The sequence below is a fragment of the Pteropus vampyrus genome, unplaced genomic scaffold (genome assembly GCF_000151845.1).
Source record: "Pteropus vampyrus isolate Shadow unplaced genomic scaffold, Pvam_2.0 Scaffold339, whole genome shotgun sequence".
Lineage (NCBI taxonomy): Eukaryota > Metazoa > Chordata > Mammalia > Chiroptera > Pteropodidae > Pteropus > Pteropus vampyrus.
In genome coordinates this window covers 1,808,352-1,833,670 of record NW_011889120.1, presented here as the reverse complement: position 1 = coordinate 1,833,670, position 25,319 = coordinate 1,808,352, and the positions used below count along the sequence as shown (strand labels likewise).

General features: G+C 40.9%; 1 protein-coding gene across 1 annotated transcript in view; it reads left to right on the top strand.

Moving 5' to 3' along the window:
* The first annotated feature begins 724 nt into the window (after window positions 1–724).
* ACOT9 (acyl-CoA thioesterase 9) overlaps window positions 725–25,319 on the top strand; it is a 28,702-nt gene continuing 4,107 nt past the window's right edge. The window contains 15 exon segments of the mRNA XM_011378450.2: window positions 725–888; window positions 5,982–6,079; window positions 7,045–7,071; window positions 9,960–10,005; window positions 11,885–12,055; window positions 12,309–12,346; window positions 15,952–16,035; window positions 16,434–16,537; window positions 20,815–20,888; window positions 22,910–22,977; window positions 23,480–23,591; window positions 23,753–23,843; window positions 24,013–24,098; window positions 24,689–24,776; window positions 24,913–25,063. Coding sequence (XP_011376752.2) covers window positions 833–888; window positions 5,982–6,079; window positions 7,045–7,071; window positions 9,960–10,005; window positions 11,885–12,055; window positions 12,309–12,346; window positions 15,952–16,035; window positions 16,434–16,537; window positions 20,815–20,888; window positions 22,910–22,977; window positions 23,480–23,591; window positions 23,753–23,843; window positions 24,013–24,098; window positions 24,689–24,776; window positions 24,913–25,063 — 1,294 coding nt within the window. The 5' untranslated portion in view covers window positions 725–832.

Below are 25,319 nucleotides of genomic sequence, written 5' to 3'. Positions count from 1 at the left end.
TTTGTTGCATCCCCAGCATCTACAAAAGCGTCTGGCGCACTGCAAAGAGCTCAATAAGAATTCATTGAATGAAATGGAGAATAAGGGTATAGGGTAAAATCAACTTAACTCCATGGCCTTGAATTTCTCTGAGCCGGCCAAGATCTCCCAACTTTTCAACACTAGGGGGCAGGCCGAGATTAGAAGAGGTACAATTTTTAGCCTTTAGGTCAGTAGTTCTCAACCTCTGCTTACGTTAACATCACCTGGGGAGCCTTTGTCTAAAGGCCAGGCCGCAACCCTGGCTGACTAAATCAGAATCTCCTGGAAGTGTGGGCCAGGCATCAGTATTTTGTAAAGCTGCTCAGAAGGTTGCAACGTGCAATCAAGGGCAAGGACCATGGACTGGGGACGAAGGTCCCCAGTTGCAACGTGCAATCAAGGGCAAGGACCAAGGCCTGGGGGATCAAGGTCGCTCAGCCTTGAGCGAAGAGAGAGAACGGAGACAAGCTCTAAGGACTTGGCCGCACCTCGCCTTCACATCACATCCTGGCCGTGCTGCGTGGTGCATTTTTTTTAATCAACAATGGCGGGGACAGGCTCCCCACTGCTACTTCACAGAGACGGACTCCAGCTTCCCGCCAATGAACTGGGCTTCAGGCACCGTTTGGCCCCGCCCCCGGCAGTTAGGCCCCGCCTCCAGGCAGCGTGGGTAGGTAGGGGTCCCGCCTTCCGGCGGTTTCGCTTTGAGGGTGTGGTCGTGCCGAGTGAGTTCTGATCCCGCGCAGACGCTCGGGCTCGCCCTCGCCCTCGCCCTCGCTTCTGTTTATCTTCGCCGACGTGCGCGGGGGTCATGGGTCTCTGGTCGCGTGCGCTGCTGCAGAGCGCGATGAGGCGGGCGGCGCTTCGGTAAGTGGCCGGGGGGCGCCCACGCCGGCTCTCGGAGCTGCTAGCGGGCCCGGACAGAATAAGCCGGCCCGCAGCGGGTGAGACTAATGCCATGGGCATCTGGGCAGAATGTGGGGCCGGATGGGAAAGGACGTCTTCCTACTGCGACCTCGCCCGGACGCGGGCCTGCCGGCCTAGGGTGGGGCACCCCGCTCTTAAGCGTCTTCTGGCTCGGAGTGTGATATTAAAAGCATAGCACTTTAAAGGGAGGAAGTTGGGTGTTCCCTGAAATTCCTTTCTTTTTGCTCATCAGAGGTGTGGATTAGGGGTAGCCCCTTGTCAGAAAGCTAATATTTAGAGTTCCACGTTATTTTTTAACCCATTGCACTTCTTTGGAGAGCATTTTTAGGGTTAAGTTCTAGACTCGCTTGGAGTCAGACTTAAGTGTGTTGTAATGTGGGCAGAGATTGCAGGGTACCTTCCGAGCTCTCAGAATCACAGGACTGTATGACAAGGACCCCTGGTACAGATTACCTTTAATGAGCAGCAAGACCCTGTAAAGCGGGGGGGGGGGGCTTTGATTGGGTCACATGGACGAAGAGGATGCCATTTTATATGTGTCATCATCCCAGTTTGCCCAGTTAAGGCCTAAGGCTCCAAGGCATGCCTGGCTCTCTCCTAACCTTCACCAGAGCATTCCAGCTGTTTCAAGTTCTTTCTGCCTGGTTGGGTCTTAGGGTCCTACCCCCAGTTCCAGCTTCTGGAATCATCCCGCTGCAGGTGAGCCAGCCACCCCCTGGTGTGGCCCACAGTGCTTGACATTGATCTCCATCAATTCTCTAGGGGGTCCTGGATCTCTCACTCTCCCTATGGATCTTGCTATCAGTTGAAAAAGGTACTTTCTCTGTTTCTTGTTTACAGCACTTAAATAAAAAAACTTCATTACACTCTCTGAAGACAGGTTGAAAGTCGTTCTAAGAAGGGCCACAGTTGGTTTTATCTTGCATTGAACGTGATGTGAAAGGTCTTCTGCAAGATCCAGAATCTTGTCCATGTGTTTTTTCTTGATCTCTCCTCTACCAATTTGGAAGTCCTCTTTCTTTGCACTGAATTCGCATAAACTTGCTTTCCTTTCTTGAGTCCTGTTGAACCTTAAGCAGGTACCCTTAGCGTCTAGTGAGAGAAAGAGTCCATCAAGGAATACAGACTGTCGGAAATGATCAGGTTATTTGACTGGTGGGCAATCTTTGTAGCTTATTTTTTCCCCCATACTCACAAAAGCGTCACCTGAATTCATTTAGTATCTAAATTGAGGCATTCCCTCAGAGTGAAAGGCATGAGTGACATTTCTTGTTTTTGTACTAAAAACTTCCCGGACACCCACCCTAAGCTTGGAACCCAGAACAGAGCCAGGACACGTCTGTTTATGCCTTCAGGTGATTTCTGTGGTTCCCTAGGCAAGGCACGGAGATATTGGGCTCCTTGGTCTCCTTTCATTGGAAACGTTCAGTGATGGAGTCCTAGGGCCTGAGTGTCTCAAAAAGCTCATGACAGTTTCTTCTAAAGGTCTAGTAGGGGTTTTGCTCTAAACTCCTGAGGGCTTATCAGGGAATAAACTAGTAACCCTGAGATACTGAGGTTTTGAGTAGTGGTTTAGTCATTCTTCCACTCCCTCCACCTCAGTGCTGCATGAAATAGCTGAGATTGTGAAAAGAGCAGCTGCGCGTGTGCATGTGCGCGTGTGTGTGTGTGTGTGTGTGTGAGTGAGAGAGAGAGAGAGAGATTAAGATTAGAAGAACTGGGCTCAGTTTAGTTTACTGACACTGGAGAAAAGTCATCTAATTTCTTTGGGCCTCAGTTTCTTCAGGAGGTTGATCTGAACCCAAATCTTTTAAATATAGGGGCCTGTGGGGGTGTCAAAAGGGAGTGGTCTATGGATCTTCTGGAATAGTATATACCATTTTGTGTGTCAGTAAAATGAACCCTGCCCCATCGAATGAGGGCCCACAGTTTTTATCCGATTACCAGTAGTTAGGATACCAAATTGTAGTGAAAAATTACCATAAGCTGAATGTTCACAAGATAATAAAAAATTATTATACCAATACATGGTTAGTACAGTCAACAGTTTTTTAAAAAGCATTCAAATTGTGCCTTTATTGTTTACAGGGATATATTTCCCTATTTCTTAAGGTAGTGTGCAAAGAACAGGGCTGCAGGACCACAATTTTCTATGTAATTTGGCCCAAGTATTACTCTATATTCATCAACTCTCTTCTTTACTGTTAGGTAGTTAGACAGACATGAGGAACAGGAGTGAAGGCCCAGTTATGTAACCATAGAAACCTCCCTTGAAGACCTTCCTTAAGGACCTCCCAGAAACACTGCCCCTTTTAGGGTTATAAATTAACCCAAATCTTAGGGCCAGAAAAGCTACTGGCCTAACAAGCCACAAATGGGCTTGTGTAAAAAGTACGACTCTAACCTGCCCCAAACCTCAGCCTTATTATACCATCATAATATGACTATGCCTGGACGTTCATGAATCTAATTATAACAGATTGAATTCTGGGTAAGCACATGTGCAGTAGGCAGGGAGTTATATAGCAGCCAAATGTCAATCAAAATGATCTCACGCGCCAGTCACCTAGGAATGCCTTTGTAACCACCCATGGCAGTCCTAATATAATACAGACTTTCCCACTTCTGCATTGTTACAGCCCTCTTTGCTGAAAACCTGCTCCTCCTCTGGAGTGTACTCTGTCTTTTATCTTTTCATCTCCCAAATTACACGGGGCTACAGGCTTCCTTAGCATGGCCTGTCCTACTAAAATATACTTTTAATAAATATTACATTTCATAAGTCTAACAGTGCTGGAATTGTCTCTGCGTCAGCAAAAATAACCAAGAATCTCCAGTGTTACCGAGGCAGCGCCGGAGTTCAGATAGCCCTGATGGTAACATTACCGTCTCTATTTGAGTCTCCATTCAGAGATGTGCCATCATAGTGTTAATGTTTTTTGAGAACTTGTTAGTGTACTAGGTACACACCTAAGGGTTTAACATTCGTTAACATCTTTATCCTTATGACAGTCCTATAGGATAGGTACGATTATTATCCCCATTTTACAGATGTGGAAACTTAAGCTTAGAGAGGTTAGATAACTTGCCCAAGATCACTCAGCTAACCAACAACATGGTCAGGATCTTAACAGCTGCACAATATGGCCTCTCAGGCAGGATGGGATGGTTTTCCTCATTCTTCAGAAAATGCTGCTCCTTAGGGTAACAAAACAAAATTCCTTGCGTATATATACATATTTATCCAAATATGTGAGGTCAGTTATATAACTCCTGTTAGTTTGTAATGAGTATTTAAAATATTTAATCACTCAGAATCAGATCTCATTTCTTATACTGGGAGCACCTACTGCATCTATTATAATTGTTAATGTGTCGAGGGCATGGTTTTTTTTTTTCTCTTTCAGCTAGTAGTAGCAATGGAAAATATTAGCTTTTTCCAGTGCCCTTTTTAAAACTTTCTATGTTCAGTTGCAGAATGCTAGGATTTGAGATGGAAGAATGAAGAACTACATACCCTGTTTCTTTCAGTAAGGGATTTGAACCTACAGGAAATATGTAGCATGAAGTAATGAGAAAAAAAGAAAATTCAGATCCTGTTCTGAAAAAATACAAATTAGAAAGTCAAGAACAAGAAGACTGAAACATTAACATACATATAAAAGTACAGAAATAGAAAATTTATAATGAAAAAAATAGATCTAAAAAGATAGAGGTTTGTTAGCTATGTGTTTGAAGAAGAAACACAAAACCCAAACCCCAGACACTCCAGTAAGCATTCTGGTTGTAGTCGACCAGCAGGGATTGTTTCATAGCCAGTGTGATGACTGGATGGCTGAGGAGTTAAATTGGCCATTGAGCATGTGCTCATATTTATGTGTTCTTTACAGTTAGATTAGTTGATTTAGTGAAAAGACAAGGGTTTGTTCTAGCAGCACAGGTGTCAAGACTACATGTAGATCTCACCAAATATTTTTACTGAGAGACTTTCTCTGAATGCTATAATTCAGAAGAGAAATCTATAGTAACATCTGGTTCTAAAGAAGATTCAAAATATACGTTTTTAGGAGGTAGTCCTCACTTGTTCTGGCATCAGGTAATAAGAATTTACTAGTGACTTGAGCTGGAATGAGTAACAGTATTTAGGGTTCATGACCTCTTCAATGCCTTGCCTTCAGTTGTGCTCTCAGCTGATCGATTTGTCCATCCCTGATATTATATGTGTGTTTGTTATCCCTGATATTATAGTGTGTGGTTAGGAGTAAACAAAGCAACAGGGAATCAAAACCCACATAAATAACTTATTTTGGCAGAATAGGTTAGGCACATTTGGATAAATAGCTTTTATTTCATTGGGGATTAGGAAATTTCTGCCTAAGTCCAATAAATACTTTGAGTCTGGGAAGGGTTAATTCTCTTTTCAAAGTTGATTAGTTTATAATTGGGGTTAGCTTATTCATTGAGGAGATATAGTGTGATAGTAAAGAACAAAATAAATGTTCATAATTAATATACTCAGCTGTTTACCAAATCGATTCTGGGCTTCTGAAGCTAATAAACTAGAAAGAGCAAGAATAAATCTATTAAATCTGGTTGATTATTTATTTTGTAGATAGTTACCTAATTGGTGTCTGCTCTTAAATGTTTACTCTAGTTAGATGATTTATAGTGTAGCCTCATATGCAAATATGCATATACTTGAGAAACAAGTACAGACCACTACAAGACAATATACAATACAGTCATGTGCCGCTTAACGACAGGGATAGTTCTGAGAAACGCATTGTTAGGTGATTTTGTTGTTGCGAACATACTTACACAAACTTAGACGGTATAACCTACTATACTCTTAAGCTATATGGTGTACCACTGTTGTATATGCAGTCTGTTGTTGACCGGAACGTTATGTGGCACATGACTTTATGCTAAGGATATGGGATCGCCAAGTACTCTGGGAGGAGCACAGGCATTTGGGCTTGCCAGAGAAGAAGCCATGGAACCTACTATAAGAGTGTCTTTTTCCTTTTTTGTAGGCTTTCTACCTTGAACAGGGAGCTGCTTACTCCTGGCAGAGGGCTGACTCAGGGATCCCAGAATCCCGAGAAGCAGAGAGTCTTCCATATTCATGAAGGCAAGCATGGGTGTTTGCTTTTTAGGTCCATGTTGTGGAAAAACCTGTTTTATTTGTTTGGTGTATAGATAGATAGTTTAGGGGAAATGAGGCATACCAAAGATAGATCTTTTATAAACTCATTTATAAAATGACCTGGATAACTGTGGGTAGAGTTCCTGGGAGCCTTGAGGATGGAGCTTTTTAAATGATTTCCACTTCCTGTGTGTGGGTACTGAAGGGGAATGTGTGGGAAAAAGAAATCTGTTGCTGTATAAGTAAGAGATGAGCCCTTCAGTTGTTCCCACTAAACACTCCTGGTCTACAGTTTTGTTAGAAGGACCCTGTTTAATCCATGCTTAATTGAAGTTAATTTCAGTTACTAATCTGATATGTAAACTATGAATGTCTTTATCATTTTAGGAGTATTCATTAATCGTAGCTTCTTTAAAGGGTGGAAATATAAGTGTTTAAATATAATTTAAAATTCTTCTTGGCCCTCGGCACCAGCCTTTTTTTTTTTACATTGACTACTTAAATTAGTAATACTCATCTCATGTCTGTGAGCATCAATAGGCTGTGTACTGTTCTGTGTACTTTCTGTCCATTCTTTTATTCAAGGAACTCAGGAGAAAGAAAAACAAATAAGACTAATTTACTAATGGCTATTGTAGTTTTCTATGATTTAATTATAATTAGAGTTTGCACCAAATTTATGGTCTATAACAATTGTTTGATAGTAAAATCAACTGTTTTTTTCATGAAAGTTAAAGTGCATGTCAATATACCCATATTTGGTTTTGATCTATTAGTTATTGAAGGACCAGGGATTGTTGTAGTTAATTTCCTATAAATGTAATGTACATATTTTAAAATGCTAGAAAAAAACTATATGAACTCAACATATTATTTGAAATCCTATAGATTTATTTTTTAGATTTGGATTACTACTGCTTATCTAATTTATTTTCCCTTTATCCATATAGCATGTTCACCTATACACGTGAACCATGGTGTGTATGGTAATTAGTATCAACGGAGTGCTTAATTCTTTCTTTTGCAATAATTCTTCAGCTTTTGGGCAGTGGGCATTAACTAAAATTAAATCGCATTCTTTGCTATTCCTTGGTTTATATCTTTGCTTCATTTTTCTGGCTTAAACTTTTCTAACGATTAGGCTATATTAATATATGAAAAATGAATTAGAATGATACTCAGATTTGCATCATAAAGGGACTCCTCCTGACACTGCTATAGCCCCATCCCTTTTTTGTTTGTTTATATAGTGCTTGCTTCAGGATATTCTTTTCTTCATTAAGGAGACAATGGTTATTTCAGGTTTTCAGGAAGCAGAGGCCTCTGATCCTTTCTTGGAGCTGTTTTTGTGACATTAAATGGAAATTCATGGTTCTTTAAAGCTTTTTTTTTTTTCTCGGCTTTATTGAAATATAATAGACATTTAGTCGCTCGTATTTACATTGTACGATTCAATGAATTTTTTTCGATTATAGTTGGCATTCAATAATATATTAGTTTCAGTTGTGCAGCATAGTGATTAGAGATCTGTATAATTCACAAAGTGATCATCCCACTAAATCTAGTGCTGTCTTCCCCTTACATACTTATTACATTATTAACTATTTTCCTTATGCTACGCTTTATATCTCCATTTTGTACCTATCCATTTGGACTTCTTAATCCCTTTGATCTTTTTCACCGTCCCCTCCAACCCCTCTCCTATCTAGTAGCCCTCAAAATATCCTCTGTATCTATGTTTATTTCCATTTTTGTCATTTGTTTTGTTCATTAGATTCCACACATATGTGAAATCATGTGATATTTGTCTTTATCTGATTTACTGCATTCAGCACAATACTCTCTAGGTCCATCAAGGCAATATCTTTTTCCATCTCCTTTTATTCTGTGTGTCTTTCAATCTGAAGTGAGTCTCTCATAGGCAGTATACGTAGGGGTCTTGTTTTATCCATTCAGCCACTCTATCTTTTGATTGGAGCACTTAAATCTTTTCCACTTGAGGTACTTGTTGATAGGAATATAGTTATTACCATTCTTTCTTCGTGTTTTGATACGTTTTTTCTTCTTAGAGAAGTCCCTCCAATATTTCCTGTAATACTGGTTTGGTGTTGATAACTTTCTTTAGCTTATTTTTGTCTGAAAAGCTCTTTATCTGTCCTTCGACTCTAAATGATAGCTTTGCTGGATAAAGTATTCTTGGTTGTAGATCCTGGGTTTTCATTACATTAAATATTTTGTGCCAAGCCCTTCTGTCCTGCTTTCTCAAGCTGCCAGTCTTATGGGTGCTCCCTTATAGGTAACTAACTGCTTTTCTCTTGCTGCTTTTAAGATTTTTTTTTTGTATTTAACCTCTGGCATTTTAATTATGATGTGTCTTGGTGTGGGCCTCTTTGGGTTCATTTTTTTTGGGACTCTGAGCTTCCTGGAGTTGTATGTCTATTTCCTTCACCAGATGAGGGAAGTTTTCCATCATTATTTCTTCAAATAGCTCTTCAACTTGTTTTCCTTCTGGTACCCCTATGACACGGATATTTTTACATTTACTTGTGTTCCATAGGCTCATCAAATTATTATTATAGTCTTGGCTTCTTTTTTCTTGCCATTCTGATCAAGGGTCCTTGGCTTCTTCATCCTCGATCTTCTTTATTCATTCTGTTGATTCCTTCTAATACTCTTCATCTCAGATAATGTGTTCTTCATTTCTCACTGGCTCCCTTTTATAATTTCCATTTCCATTTTAATGTTTTTTATTTCTTTGTTAAAGTTCTCGCTGAGTTCATCTACACTTCTTATAAGTTCATTGAGCATCTTTATAACCAGTTTTGAATTCTGCATCTGTTAGATTGCTTGACTCCATTATTTCTGGATCTCTGTTCTCTCGTATGGTTTCTGTTTCTTTGTCTTCCCATTTCGACTGCCTTTCTGTGTCTGTTTCTATGTACTAAGCAAAGCTCCTAAGTCTCTCGGTCTTATTAGCGTGGCTTTGTGTAGTAGGTGTCCCATGGCACAGTCCTGAGAGGGGTTCAGCTGCAGGCCAAATTTCACCTCAGCCTCCGGGGTCACCTGTTAAGATTCAGCAAACAATCCACAGATTGTGCTTATGGTTGCCTCAAGAGGCCACGGCAGAAACTATGGTCAGCTGCCACCAGTGCGGATCTTGGAGTTGGCTCAGCAAAGAGCACTGGACTGGCTGAGGACACAACTGGATATGGCTTGGGTGGGGCTGCGAGTTGGGGGAGGTGGAGTTTCAGGGAATCCTCTGTGTGGAGCGACCTTTGTTATTCAGTTGGATGATGTCTTAGCTATGGTGGTGCTGAGTTCGTGCACTGGGACGGGGGCGGGCTCAACAGAGGAACAGTGCATACCACGGGCACTTCTGTACAGAGCGAGTCTCACCTCGGCCCTCACTCCAACAACTTGGTGTCCCCCTGTAAGTCCCTGGTGCCCTGTCCCCCTCCAGCAGCTGACCCGGCACTAGTGCTCAGAGTGAGGAAGTCTGTCACTGCAAAAGTCCATTCGGGACATAGCCCCTTTAAGAGGCATCTGCCTTTGTCCCACTCAGCTGCTTAGGATTGGACAGCTTTGTGTCTTCACCCGCTCCTACCATTGCAGGGTGATTTCTTATTTCTCTCCCTAGTTGTAGTAGTTCTGTTCATCTAGATCTCTGGTGACTTTGCTTGCTATTTGCTCCGTGTTTCTGTCACAACTTTGATGCAGGATAAACAAAGCCTCTGTCATCTACGCCATTTTTTCTCTTTAAAACTTTTGAGTGCATGAATTGCTTTTCAGAGTTCTTGAGCTTGTTGCCATAATCCAGTTCTCATATTTCTCGTTTCATGGAATGACCTCTTTATTTTTGTTTCAGTTCGAGATAAGTTGCGGGAGATAGTAGGAGTATCTACAAACTGGAGGTATGCACTTTTGTGTGTTCATTCATTCTTTCATCCCTAAAGTGGTATGCTAGGCATTATTTAAGCTCAGTGGAAGGTCTCATTGTGGGGGTGGGGGACCCTGCATTCAGAAATGGGTTGAGAAGTATTTTTTTTACTTGAGGGAGAATATCAATATTCCAACATATTAATCAGTTAATGCATTATCTCATAAAATAATGTGATTTACACATACTCTACATTTTTCAAAGTTGTAATCAGGTATATTACTTCACTGCTTCTCGACAAAACTTGTGATATGTTTATGGTATGTGTTCTCATCCTTCTTTTTTTTTTTTTACATATGTCGAAACTGAAACTCAGATCAAATGATTTAAGTGTCAGGGTTTGGGACTCGAACCCAAGTTTCCTGGTTTTTCTATTTCATGCATCCTGACTTCTTCATTCCTTCTCGTCTGCTCACGACTAACCAGGTTCCCATGCAATCTTTGTCTGCCACTCAGTATTTTCCTGATGTAAAATAGAATAATATCTCTTTCGGTGCACAGAATTTTGAGACTAAAGTGAGATAAAAAGAAACAGCACGAGTGATCACTGGACATACAATAATCTGTTGTTGGTATAGAAATTATCTATTGACTTCTTAACTTTTTATGTGAAAATTTGAATTTACTGAAAAGTAGAAAGAAAGAAAAAAGTAGTAGAAAGAAAGAATACCTATGTCCCCTCTGGATCAGATACTTATAAACATTTTCCCAGATTTGCCACCAATATATATATATATATATATATCTAGGCTGAACTATTTCTAAGTAGATTATAGGTACTATGACACTCTAGCATACATCTTCAATAATAAATACATTTGTAACAAAATGAGCAGTAGTATATCTCCAACAAATGAGACATTCTGTTATGTAGTGAAATCGATAGTAATCCCCTAATAGAATATTACTCCTCCATATTCAGAATTCCTCAACTGTTCCTTGGATGTCTTCTATAGCTTTGTTTTTAAAAAACATCAAGATCCAATAAAGAATCGCCTATTACAGTCAGTGGTTATGACTCTTTAGTCTCCCCTAATCTAGCTAATCTAGAATAATATCTTTTTTTTAAATCCCCGTGAGCTTGCCTTTAAAGAGGTCAAGCCATTTGTCTTGAATGGTTCACATTCTGCATTTATCTGGTGCCATTTAACTTGTTCCTATATCCCATATATTTTTTTGTAGGCTAAATCTTTTTGGCAGTAATAAATACTTTGTAAGTGAAGCTTGGGAAGACATCTTAATTAATGATATTGTCAACATTTGAGTTCCCTATCCCCTTGTCTCTCTCTTCTTCTTAATCATCTCTTCTTTTTATTTATTTTCTGCCTCCTCACATTCTCTTCCTCTTTACCTTCTGCTCTGCCTTCCATACTTCTTTGGATATACTCCATTATTCCTCCTCTGTCTCTCTTTCCTGAAATTGAAGGCAGAGAGAGAGAGAGAGAGAGCTGGGGCACAGAGAATACGAGAACCATCCAGGTGAGAAATGGGAATATGGAGTTCGGTGGCCATGTCGTTCTTTATCCCATATATATACTGTTGTGTCCATCTTTGTATTTTTAATTCGATTTCAAATGTTCTATTATTCGAATGTACTTTTTGATGAGAGTGAATATATGATTCACTTGGGTATGTCACTTAATAAATGTTTTTCCTATTTACTCTAAGAAATTTTAACAGAAGTTTTTAATTCCATCGAATGGCAGGTGGAAAGGGAGGGAAGGAAGGGGAGATAAGGTAGGTCCAGACGTTCTCTTTCCTCCTTTGAGGGTGTCTGACTGGCCCATATGTCACTGGAATTGCAGGGTGGCACTGCTCCTGTGTTTCATGAGGCTTTCATCCTTTCTTCTCAGAGATCATGTGAAAATAATGGAGGAAAGAAAATCACTTCATAGATTTTTGGCTAAGTCACAGAATGGACTGCCACCTAGGAGAATGAAAGACAGTTATATCGAAGTTCTCTTGCCTTTGGGCAGTCAGCCTGAATTACGAGAGAAATATTTGACTGTTCAAAACACCGTAAGGTAACGCAGCACTATTTTTATTTGTATTGTTTGTTTTTATTTTCTTTCTTTCCTTTATTGCAGCTTTGAGATAAAATTCACACATCATACCATTCGCCTATTTAAAGTGTGCAATTCTGTGGTTTTCAGTATATTCAGAGTTGTGCAACCATCATCACAATTAATTTTAGAATATTTTCATCACCCCAAAGTGTATTTTTTTTTAAAAGGCATTCATGATTTTTATGTAATCCCACTTTTCTTTATTTCACAGATTTGGCAGGATTCTTGAGGATCTTGACAGCTTGGGAGGTACTGGTATTATTTTAGTATTTCTAAGTAGAACTCACAGCTATCCATTGAATCTTATGGCTAGAAAGGCCTTCTTTATTCTTTAACTTGCACACATGAGGATATTCTAAAAAAGCAGAAAAAGAAGGGCATCTGCACCTCATGTCATAATTTTTTCCCCCAAAATGTAGCTTCCTATTCAACAGTTATAATATGATTAATCCTTCTTTCTAATAACTTCAGAAGCCTTAAACTTATGGAAAAGTTGCAAATAAGCGCAAAGAAGTGTTCTTCCCTGAATGATGTGAGAATATGTTGCTGACATGCACATCACCCCCAAATATTTTTATGTCTATTGCCTACAAACAAGGACATTCTCCTACATAACCACAATATAACCATCAAATGAGGAAATAACACTGAGACATTAGACTGTTCAGTCCTCAGACCCCATTCAACTTTTGCTAATGGGCCTTTATAGCAGAAAGATCCAGTTCTGAACCACACGTTGTATTTAGTTGTGTCAGGAATAGTGCCTCCGTCTTCCTGACTTTCATGACCTTGACACTTTTGAAGGTCAAAGGCCAGTTCTTTTGGGAAATTTCTCTCAATTTGGGTTTGTTCGATGCTTCCCCAATTTTAGATTCAGGATGTGTATCTTTGGCAGGATTGTCACAGAAGGGATACTGTATTCTTATCACATCTTATCAAGTGGTGCATAATTCTAATTTGTCCTATTACTTTGATGTTAACTTTGATTTCTTGATGAAGGTGGTGTCTCCCAGGCTTCTTCACTGTAAAGTTACTCATTTTCCCTTTGTAACTAAGTACCTTGTAGGGAGATACTTTGAGACCTTATAAGTATCCATTCCTCACCAGACTGTCAGTTTATTACTTTAAAATCTATAGGACACAGGGATTCCTATTTTATTGAATGAGTTATAATCTGTTACTGTCATCTGTTTTGATTCTCAAATTGTCCCAGGACTGTCCCAGTCTGTTGAAGCAGACTTCTGTGTTTTTTTGATGTGTCCCCATTATTCTTTGAGCACTTCCTCACTTTCTGACACAGCAAGATGTTCTAGGCGCATTTGTACTTTCCCTGCCCCAGACCTAGAATCAGCCAAACCTCTAAGGAGCCCTGCTTCTTTTTCATGGAGAATGATATTTAGAAACCAAGGTCTGGGTGCTGGGAGCGGTCGTTGCTGCTGGGGTGTGACTGCTCCCACACCCTTTCAGTGGACAAGCTGGGGAATATCTGCACATCCACATACATTTACCTCTGTGTTTATCTATCTGTTTGTTTGTGAAAACTATGGGCTCGCACTGATAGTTCCAGTTCAACACCACAGGTTTATTCTTATTTCCTCCCTTTTTATATTTGTAATTCCATTCTCCGACTGGCTCCATTATCCTTAGTACATTTACTTACCTAATACATGCTACCCCTAGCCGCTCACGGATGCTCCCCTCACCTCTCTGGGGTTCTACCCCATGCCATGCCAGGTCCCCTTCTGCAGGTCACCCTCCTCATTGTGCCCAAGCTGCACCATGCTGCGCTGTCGCTCTTGTTGCCTCTCTGCAAGTCTTCCTGACCCCACTAGGGCTTCAGCACCTCACCCTGGGCCACCCTGCTTGCTCCTAAAATACAGACATAAGGCTATTGTTAGAGTTATACTTAGCTGCTTTTTTCTTCAGATTAAATAAATCTGCTTAAAAATTCTTACTTGCCTTTACAGAAAATTACACGCATACACGCACATGCGCGCGCGCACACACACACACACACACACACACACACACTCTCTCTCAAATATTTGACTTTGATTTACTTAGGTGTCCCTAAATACACAAACTCCTCTGCCATTACCCTGTTTTTCCCCCATTACTTGCTGTTAATGGCCAATCCCTTTCACCTGTTCACTTGATTATATTTCGTTTCAAGGAACTTGCCTTATCATACATTCTTTCTCCCTAATATCTTAGGCCTTTTCTCACCTTTTCTTTTCCCTAAATTTAAAAACATATTTACGTTTCTTCCATCTTAAAATGAAAAATAGGTAAAGGACCCTTCTTTTATAACACTTTCGAATGGTCTTTCTTCCTCACTTCAGAGCTAACTTTCTGGAAAGAACTGGAAGAAATCACTTGCTCTCACTGCCTCTGTACTCTGACCTCCTGTTATTTCCCAGCCTGCCATGTTATATCTTCTGCCCCTCATGCCGTTGAACTGCTATGCCAAGCTCTCCACTGGCTCCCATATCGCGTGACCTGCTGAGTGCTTTTCAGGACTTAACTTGGCCCCTTTGCAGCTCCTGATACTGTGAGACTCATCCTTGGGCTTTGGTGCCATTTCCTCCTGCCTCTCTAGTTGCCCCTTCCTAGTCTCTTGAATAGGCTCCTCTTTCTCTATGGATCATCCCTTAAATGCCAGTTATCCCTAGGGTTTTATGTTCTGCCCTTTTTTTGTTATCTGTACATTCTCTAGAAATAATCTAATTTACTCCTTGTGCTTCAGTTGCTATCAGTATGTAGAATGCTTAGGAAGGTCCATTTCCTGGCCTGCTTTTCTGAGTTGCAGACCAGTTTGTCCTCCTGCTTGCTGGACGTCTTCATTTAGATGAGCCATAGGTTTCTTGAATTCAACATGTTGAAAACAGCCCATTCTGCTCTTCCTGCATTCCCTTCTTCGGCAAACATGTACCGCCTTCACTCATGCAAGCTCGAAACCTGGGCGTAGTGAAGTCTTGTCAAGTCTCCCTTCTTATTAGCTCTTGGATCTTTTCTCTTCATTTCCACTAATATTGCCATAGGCCAGATGCATATGGTGTCTGGGTGCCACTAAGGCTTTTAAATGGAGCTTTTTGCTTTTAGCCTCTCATTCCCCCAGTATATCCTTTAGCAGGTGCGTGGAGAGAAGGATTTATTCTCACTCAAGAAATCTTGTTTGAGCACAGACCCAGTTCTGAGGTTGATTATACAAATTTGAATGAGTCATGGGGCATGCAGGGAGGCCGCTAAACACAGAAGTATAATACAACTTTGAAGGAGTTAGTATTTGTAATGTGCATTAGAATCGTGGTTGGCACATAGAAATGCTTGTTAAAATATGGAAAATAGTTTTTAAAAATCCCTAAATGTGGGAAGTATACAGATGACCCACAGGGTGGTGTAGGAGCTGAGGGTGTTATGAGGAAGACGGGATAACCGAGCAAAATAATTGCTTCACGATTAGGAAAGAGTCAGGAGGAAAACAGGTAGCCAAGTCCTTGTGATTTGTTTCTCTTTTCTGAAGATGTTTGGGTGCTGTCAGACTCAGTGCTGGAATCTTTTGCTGATTCAGGCACTGTGTCTTTGCGGAGTAGTGACAAGCCAGCCGCTTGGTGGGTTTGGGCTTTGGGCTTCGGTCTCCTCACCAGTTCTAAAATTGAGCGGGCTGTCAGATTACAGGATTCCCAAACCTCTTCAATTTGTAAGTCTCGGGTCCTAGGATAAGACCAGTTGGAACATGGGAGATTGGGTCTTCAAAACAAGATAAGACTTTTTGTGAATTTCAGGGAGTAGATTATGAATGTTGAGAATAATTTTGCTTTTCCTTTATTTGGTTCTCTTCTGTTTTCCTACAGTTCTTATTTGCTACATGCACACCAAAATTCATTCAGCTAAGATGTCTCCTTTATCTATAGTTACAGCCCTGGTGGACAGGATTGGTAAGTGGTATTATTTTCTATGCATACTTAGAATTCTTAGTAATTACAAGATATTATTGAGGTAAGAGGAAATATTTTCCTTTTATGGGGAAAATTTTATGTATATATGCATATGAAAATGTCTAGAGTGCTATATATATATATATACCAAGATATTTATTATAATTATCTTTAGGTGGAAGTGTTTTGCATGGTTCCAGTTTTATTTTTTATATTCTTCGCATTGTCTACCTTTTTCAAAAAGATATAACAAAATTTTTTTGTATGTCAAAAAAGTCCTTTTTAGTTTCGAAGGAAAGACGTAGTAGAATTTGCCAAAATTTCAGATGAAATTGTTCGTTTACAGTACAGAAAATTTGGGGTGTGGTTCGGACTCAGATTGATTTTCTGTTTTGCAGACATGCGTAAGAAGAGCCTAAGCCCAGAACAGGACATCAAGTTCAGCGGCCATGTTAGTTGGGCGGGGAAGACATCCATGGAAGTGAAGATGAAAATGTTCCAGGTGTGTTTGTTTTCAAAGATTGACCCCTTGTTCCAGTATAACCTGCTACTCTCCGTGAAAGCAGCTCTTATTTACCTGTCTGTCCATAGACAGGTATATAGCTCACTTCTTCTAGAAAAACTTACAGATGGCGTGGTATTAAAATCTTCCTCCCGGACAAAGACTGGCACATTATTTGGCGTTTATGTTTACTGTTTATTACTTTCAAATCACATACGGCTCCATATTAAGGTGTTTGTTGCTAATTTTGCCCCAGAGAATTTCACGGAAGTCTGAGTTATGTTAGGTATGAATGGGATTAGTCACTTAGTTTCCTGGGGCTGCTGTAACAGAGTACCACAAACCAGGGGGCTTAATACAACAGAAATGAATTGCCTCAGTTTGAAGACTAGAAGTCCAAAATTAAGGTCTCAGCAGGACCATGCTCCCTCTAAAATCTGTAGGAGAGAATCCTTCCTCGCTCCTTCCTAGCTTCTGGTGGTTTGCTGCCAATCTTTGGCGTTCCTTGGCTTGCAGCTCTAACACTTCAGTTTCTGCCTCCATCGTCACATGGCATTTTCCCCTCGTGTGTCTGTGTCTTCACATCTCTTTTTATGAAGACATCGATAATGCTGGATTAGGGGCCCACCTTCCTCCAGTATGGCTTCATCTTAACCGATTATATCTGCGACAAGCTTATTTCGAAATCAAGTCAGCTTCACAGGTACTGAGAGTTAGGACTTCAGCACATCTTTTTGGGGACACAGTGTAACCCAGAAGAGTCATTTAGACTATTACAGAAGTTAGGAGCAGCTCCTTTAATGAACAAAATACAGAATAGCTGTTATAAAGAAATGAAGAAATTTGACAAGAAAAAGTACCTCAAGGAGGATAATAGCGCAGAAATCAAATGATTCAGAGTATGTCCAAGATTTCATTATGAAAACTTATTTAAGAATGACCTGTTCAGTTGTGCCAGAATATTCAGTACATCTGTTATTAGCTACATTTTTTTCTGTTACGGAATTATGAAGCAGTTCACCTTTTGGAAAAAGTCTGAAGCTTGCTCTGCGGTAATTAAAGTTATTTGTCAAAATCAGTAGTTTTTTTATTTGATGATATATGTAAGCAGTTGGATTCTTTAACTCCCATGTTGCTGTAGCTGACAGGAATACTGTTTTTAAAACAAAACAGCAAAGTTGGAGATGCTGCTATGATTTGTCCATATTCTTTTTTAATCTTCATGGTCGATTCCTGGACTGCTTGGTGCCACACACAGCAGATTCCTGGCATAGGACCAGCTTTCTAGGGAATCTTGGCAATTTGAATCTTGGACAAGTAGGTCCAAGAGAAAAAGAAATACAGGAATTGTTGAGAGGAAAGAGCCGATGAAAATCAATGTCAGGCAAGTACAAATGTTTGTTTTAAATTTGCATTTCTCATTGGCCATTTTGCCTAATAACTTATACTTGAGTGGTCCTTTCCAATCCAGAGAGGGAGTTTGGGGGTTGGCGCTCTGCCTCTGGTTTGGGTGCGCACAGGTTCAAATCCTAGCTCTGTTGCTTAGTAGCCGTGCGACTGCGGGTAGATCACTTATCGTCTCTGAACCTCTGTTTTCTCAAGTGCAACATGGAAACAGTACCCCATTATATGGGGCAATAAGGGCAAAATGAAAAACAACCCACCCATGTGAAGTAGTTGGTACGTTGCCTGTCGCACAGTAACCACTAATCAGATGTTGGAATAATGTTAATTTATTACTGTTACTATGGAGATGGTCCCAAATCTCTATTCTGGGCTTGACCCTCCAGACCTCCCTTTCCAAGTACCTGTTATATCCCTTGGCCCACATGTGCCCTTGCTACCTCCAGTCCAGTGTGTTTCAAACTGAGTGTATCAGCTTCCTTTTTAATCCTGATCTTCCTCTAGTTTCCCCTTTGGCAACCTCCTGGTTCCCCAGCTCCAAACCTTTGTGATCGCTGTAGGTTTTCCATTTCCTGTGTAGCCTTTGCTGAGTCTTCAAGTTCATTACCCTCAGCAGCTCACCAGAGTCCTTTCTTCCCCTTCCCGTTGGCCCTGTGTTTCCTTCAAGCCCTCACTGCCTTTTGTGTGAGTACCTAAACTATCCTTAGTCTGCTTGCCTCTGGCCTGCTCTCTCTCCATTAATTTTACATATTTTTGCCAGCTAGATCTTCCAAAGCCAACCTTAAGTCACATCACTCCCCTTTCCCCAAAACCTTCAGTGACCATTATCTGTGGCTTAAGTCTAAACTCCTTAGACTAGTTAGGATCCAAGGTGCTCTGTAAATTAGCTCCAACCCACCTTTCCACCTATATTCCCGCCGACATCATTTATATGCCTTCTTAGAGCTCATTGCCAGATGCTTGGAGCATCATAAGAGTAGGCGGTTGTTCATCTTTACATTCCCGATGCTCGGCACTAGTAGGTGTTGATGATAATAAACCATAATTTAAACAGTAAGCGAGTAGATGAGTATCATAGCTTACGCTTTTTCCTTTGCTTGAAATCCTTGTGTTCTGGCTCTGTTTATCCACATTCCACCTGTGCTTCCCGGCCACTCCATGCTCAAATCCTTCCCCGGTCCCCCCTCCTCACAGTACCGGTTCCTCCCCATGGCACCTTCCTCAGCACCCCTTCTCTGACCTGCCAGCCTCTGCTCCGCAGAGCTGCTTACGAACACGCTTTCCCTTCTGCTGGGCTGTCTGCTCTTCAACAACAGGGTCTGGGTGTGAGTTACTGAGCCCATTCAACATTCACTTAGCAGCCATTTATGGCTGAGTACCTGTTCTGTGCTAGGTATGCAGCTGTGAGCAAGACACAGCTCCCTTCTCTTGGAGTTTACATTCTAGTAGTTCTCAATAATGACCTGCCTCTGTCATACATCAGGCAGTGACTGATCGGGTGGCTGTCATCTGCCAGTCTTTGTGCTAAGTGCTTAGGCTACCAATGTGAATGAAAGTGCTCTTTGTCCTCAGGGAGCCCGTGGTGCAGTAGGGAGGCCGCCACACAAATAAATGATTGTTATATAGTATGTTAAGTGTTAGACAGTATTTCTCAGCAGAGACACTGTTGGCATTGTGTGTGGGAAAATTCTTTGTTCTGCAGGACTGTCCCCTGCATTGTGATTGTTTAGCTCCTTGCTTACCCCAACTCCACTAGTCACGTCCCCCAAACCATGTGACAACCCAGACCAGCTCTACATATTTCCAAATGCCCCTACAGGGGTGGTATCCACCTCTCTTGAGAACCTCTCAGTATAAGTCAGGAGAGGACTTTGTTTCCATTTAGCTGGCAAACAAAGGAGGGAACAGTGAGCTCAGTGTGGGGAGTAGGGATGGGGCAGGAGCGGGGAGGGGTGTGTTGAGGAATGCAGCCATGAGGAAGGCATCGGACAGGCAGGGAGGGGAGGCGACAGCATGGTCCATTCCAGGACCTCCCGTTTAGGGTGGCTATGGAGAACGGTGCGGGAGGGAGTGTTTGGAGAACTGGAGAGGAATTTGAGCTCTGTGGCGAGGGGTTCGTATATAAGACCAATAGGCTTAGACCAGATGCTGGAAGAAAGTCGAGGGAGAAGGCGATAGAGCCTGAACAGGTAGTATTGATGAGGAAGGAACCGACTGTACCCCAGGTTATGATATGACTGTCCTGGGAGTACAGACTTCTAGGAGATAAAGAAACACCTTAAAACCTCAAAGACTTGTGCATTATAAATATTTAGCTTAATCCACAGAATTATCACCGATCTGACCCCCTCTTGGGAGCCCCTGGACTCAGCTAGGGAAACACAAACATGCGCTGGTAGTTGGCACGCCAGAGTTCCCTGGAAATAGTCATGTTGTGGGAGCGGTGGGAGGGCCACCTGGCTCTGTATGCCGTTGTGAGGACAGGTAGGCCTGAAGAAAGCCGGGATTCTGCATGATGCAGGACAGTGAAATGATGATCCAGAAGGTCCCTCTGTGACCCTAGCCCTTGGATCTCAGTCACGCACAGCTCCAGAACCCGTCATTCGTGTCCTTCCCAGCACCCCTCACAGGGCACTGGTGGGGATTTGGGGGATCTTTTCCTTGCCAGCCCACAGGCTCCTTGGTCATGCTGCCACTCCCACCCAGTGCCTGGTTCTGTGCCTGGCAGCTCAGCAGCTGGTGGTTATTGAATGCACTTTTCCTTTTCTAATTTCTGCCTTTCTCAAAGTATGTGTGCTACCTATTAGAACCGTAGTGGGTCTTCCCAGGAAATGCGTTTCTTACATCTGCGTTTTCTTTCCTCTGTTCTCTAGTTACATGGCAATGAATTTTGTCCTGTTTTGGAGGCAACATTTGTAATGGTGGCTCGTGACTCTGAAAATAAAGGGTAATTGTTGTTTTTTCCTAATTCCTTATTTTGAATAATTTCAAAGATACATAAAACTGGACAGAAGAATGTAACAAATGTTTGTGTACTCATCACCTAGACTTAAGAATTTTAACATTTTTGCCATAGTTGCTTCATCTTTTTTTAAGTATATTATTTTCTTTATAGTATTTTAAAGCAAATTCCAGACATAATGACATTTCACCTCTAAATAATTAAGTGTAGGCTTCTCTTTAAAAATGAGGATATTTTCTTAAGTAACTACATAACCATTAGCACGTTTTAACAAAAATGCTAGGAAATCCTTACTATATCCTAATAGTTCTTATTGTTTTTCTCAAATACCTTTTTAATGATTTGTTCAAGTTAGGATTCAAACGAGGTCCACATATCACATTTGATTTTTTGACTCTTAAGCCTGTTTTTTTTTTTTTTTTTGTTAGTGGCTTTCTTGAGATACAATTAATATATACAATTCATGCATTGAAAGTGTACCATTTAATGGCTTTTAGTGTATTCACAGAGTTCTACGGTCTATTAAGGCTGTTTTATACCAGAATAGTTGTGTGTCACCACATTGTAAGGCCATATTGATTCTTCTATACAATGTCCAGGTGTCTGGATTGATCTTGTCGCTTCCTCATGGTATATATCTTTTGGACTTGTTTCTCTACCTCGGGTATTTTTGTAAACTGAAGTTAGATCTAAAGCCTTGATTAGATTCTCGATCAACATATTTGGCGAGAGCACTTCATAGGTAATGCTATCTACGTATCTGGTGTCTCATATTGCTTCACATCAGGAGGTATAGATTATCCACTCACAGGGATGCTAAAATTGATGAATGAGTTCAAGTAGTAACATACCGATCTTGCCACTGTCAAGTCCAGTTAATCTGTTTATGATCAGCAATGATCTACAGGATGTAGTGCAATGTAGGGTACATCCAAAGTATACTTTGTCATCTGCACATAGCTAGGTCCCCATCAGTCTTTCTCCAGGGATCTTAATGTCCATTGATGATCATTGCTTTAATCATGCAGGGGTGTAAAGCGATCCTCAAATTCTGTCATTCCTTTGACGTTAGCTGGCGTTCTGTAAAGAAGACATTTCCCTTATCAACTAGGGCAAGTTCCTCTCTGAGCTGATGTATTTCAATTTTCTAAGCTGCCATTTTTCAGTTCTTTTGTTTCCATTGTTGTTTCATCAAACTTTTGGATTCTACCACGGTGAAATATTATCTTCCTTTTCACTCAGTTTTTTATTTACACAAATTTGTCACCTACAGAAAAGTAGAATAATGTATTGAATATCCATACCCTTCACTTAAATTCACCAATTAACATTTTACCACCAGCTTTATTTTCCCACCCTCTGTATAAATACACACACACATACACATTTTCCCCCTGATTCATTTAAAAGTAAGTTGAGACTATTACACCCAGAAGTAGTTCAGCATGTATCTCCTAAGAATAAGATAATTCTCCTACGTAACCTCAGTGTCTTTATTATATCCAAGATATTTAACAGCGATAGAATTATATGATCTAATATATGATCCATATTCAGACTTTGCCAGTTGTCTTCGAAATATCCTTTGTAGCTTCTTCCCCTGAATCGGGATCTGATCAAGGATCGTGTATTGCAGTTGGTTATCATGTTTCTTTAAAATAGTCCCCCTGCTATTTTCTGTCTCTTAAGACGTTGACATTTTTGAAAAGTCCGGGCCAGTTGTCTTGTAGAATGTTCTACAACCTATTTTGACTGTTCCCTCATGATTCGGGTCAGGTGAAACATTTTGGCAAACGGCCATGTCCTTTTCATAATGTGAACTTTCTGGTGTACAGGTAAGGCTGTAACCAGAAGCCTCTCCTAATTGTTCCGCGTTCTTGTGTGAAGCCGTCAGTAAGTGTTACCCAAAACGAACAGCAAAGACTTTAAAACTAGCGGGTAGTTGTTCATCTTCCATTCTTATTAGATGATGGCACATTTTAACTGTACTCTTTCCTTCTCTTTAGGCCGGCATTTGTAAACCCACTCATCCCTGAAGGCCCTGAGGAAGAAGAGCTCTTTAGAAAAGGAGAATGTATATTAATTTGTTTATAATAAGATAAACTTTAAAGAGCACATTGTACTGTAGAGGAGATTATGTAGGAGTATATATGGACTTCATATACCAGTCAGGTGTCTTAATAATGCCAAGGATTCACTGAAATTAAAAATACCTTATTTTTTGTTCTGTGGAGTCCATATTTTGAACAATTTTATCAATCAACCAATATTTATTAATTGAAGTCATTTGTTTTTGTCATTTTTAATGAAATGAGAAATGTATCTTAATGAAATAACTGCTGGTCAGGGCGCTAGGTCAGGATAGTTATAAGTGGTTTCACACTGAGCGGATACGACTTCCATGTGGAAGCAGAGAATCACCAACAGTTTTATGTGGGATGTATGTGTAAGTTCCAGCGGGCTTTTTGCTCTCCGGGAATACTGCTTTTGTAGGATGCAGGGTAGCCCAGTTCAGGAACCCCAATGTGTAGTGTGACTCTCCTGATTGTGGCTCTTTCTATTGTCCCACGTTCCAGTGAACAAGGGGAGAAGGATCGCCTTCAGCTCCATGTCGTTACTGAAAATGGCTCCCAGTGCTGAGGAGAAGACGACTATACATGAGATGTTTCTTAGCACACTGGATTCGAAGTAAGTGAGGCTGGTGAGAGTCCATGTTGGGAAAGCCTTTAAACCTTGGACTTCTCCAGAACCAAGCTTGCCTGAACATATTGGGATTGTTTGCAAATAGTTTACTTTTCAGCAGCCGAACCATGTCCTTAACAGGCTTTACTGACTCTCCCTTTGCACAGGACTGCAAGTTTTCGAAGTCGAGTTTTGCCCTCTAATGCAGTGTGGATGGAGAATTCAAAGCTGAAGAGCTTGGAAATCTGCCACCCTCAGGTATTGTAATTTGGTGAAAAATATAAATAGAATAACTTGAATTCGTGATACTCATCTACAATTTGACACCTTTAAATTTGCCTCCATTTCTATGGCATTGATTCCTTTGTTTTGTATACGAGGGTGGCCATGAGTTTGTATTTGTTAATATTTATTTTATATCCTGTAGGAGAGGAACATTTTCAATCGGATCTTTGGCGGTTTCCTCATGAGGAAAGCATATGAACTTGCATGGGCTACTGCTTGTAACTTTGGGTGAGTTAGATTTAAGGTCGTCTTAACTTTTGAGAAGCGATTTATGCTATCGCACCCGAATGAAACATTATAGAGCAGTATGGAAGTGCTGGGAAATACGTTGTGTTTTAAAAGAAATACCACACTGATACCGGTTGAGTTCGATCTTCATTTTAGGACTGTAGCTCCGACTAGGTAAGTTATTGCACTTCACAGATGTTGCGTTTTTTTTTTTTTTTTTTACAAATTGAAGGCAGGATCCTCCACCAGCAAAAAGATTATGACTCACTTTATTTCAATGCTTACTTTATTTCAATGCTTACTTTACTGTATGGTGTAGAACTGAACCACTGAACCCGCAGTATTTCTGAGGTACACCTGAAAAGACCTGAGAAAAGGAGGTGATGATATGCTGAAGGGAAAAGATAGAGTGATTTTGGCATAGATCTGAGCCCACTGGCGTCTCTTACTATTCCTCACTGGTATGGTTATTTCTCCTTCTCTAGGTTTATTCTTTAATCATTTAAATTCTGTTTCAGCTCATTGTTAGGGAAAAAAATAGAGATCATCTGAATTTTGCAGTTGACCCCAAATTCTGCCTTCCCCAATAGTGGTTCCCGACCGTTTGTAGTAGCAGTGGATGATATCATGTTTCAGAAACCTGTCGAAGTTGGATCGTTGCTGTTTCTTTCTTCCCAGGTAGGTGTGCGACAAGATAAAATACAATTTTTTATCATTTGGGCCTGAAAGAGAAGCCACTGCATCTCTTATGACTGCTTTGTTCCCCCTTCCCAATGAGATTGACTGACTGACTGTCATGTCTCTAATCTCTTAGGTTTGCTTTACTCAAGACAATTACATTCAAGTCAGAGTACATAGTGAAGTAGCCTCTCTGCACGATAAAGAGCATACGACCACCAATATCTTTCATTACACGTTCATGTCAGAGAAAGATGTGCCCTTGGTTTTCCCCAGAACATATGGAGGTAAGCAGCAGTGATGGTTAGTCGCTGACAACGGAGACAACTTTTAAAGAGATTTTTCTCCTTTTAAATTGTCATCGAAAATTAGGAGTTAACTGATGCCTGTTAACTTGAGAGCATATCTTTAGGAGATGGTGCTTTCGAGTTTCTGCAGCCCCAGGACACCTCACGGCCCGCAGATGGCCGTGGCTGCTCTGCCTACGTGGCTGTTGTCTGTAGGATGGGTGCCAGCTGCATGCAGGCACTGGTGGTCAAAGAC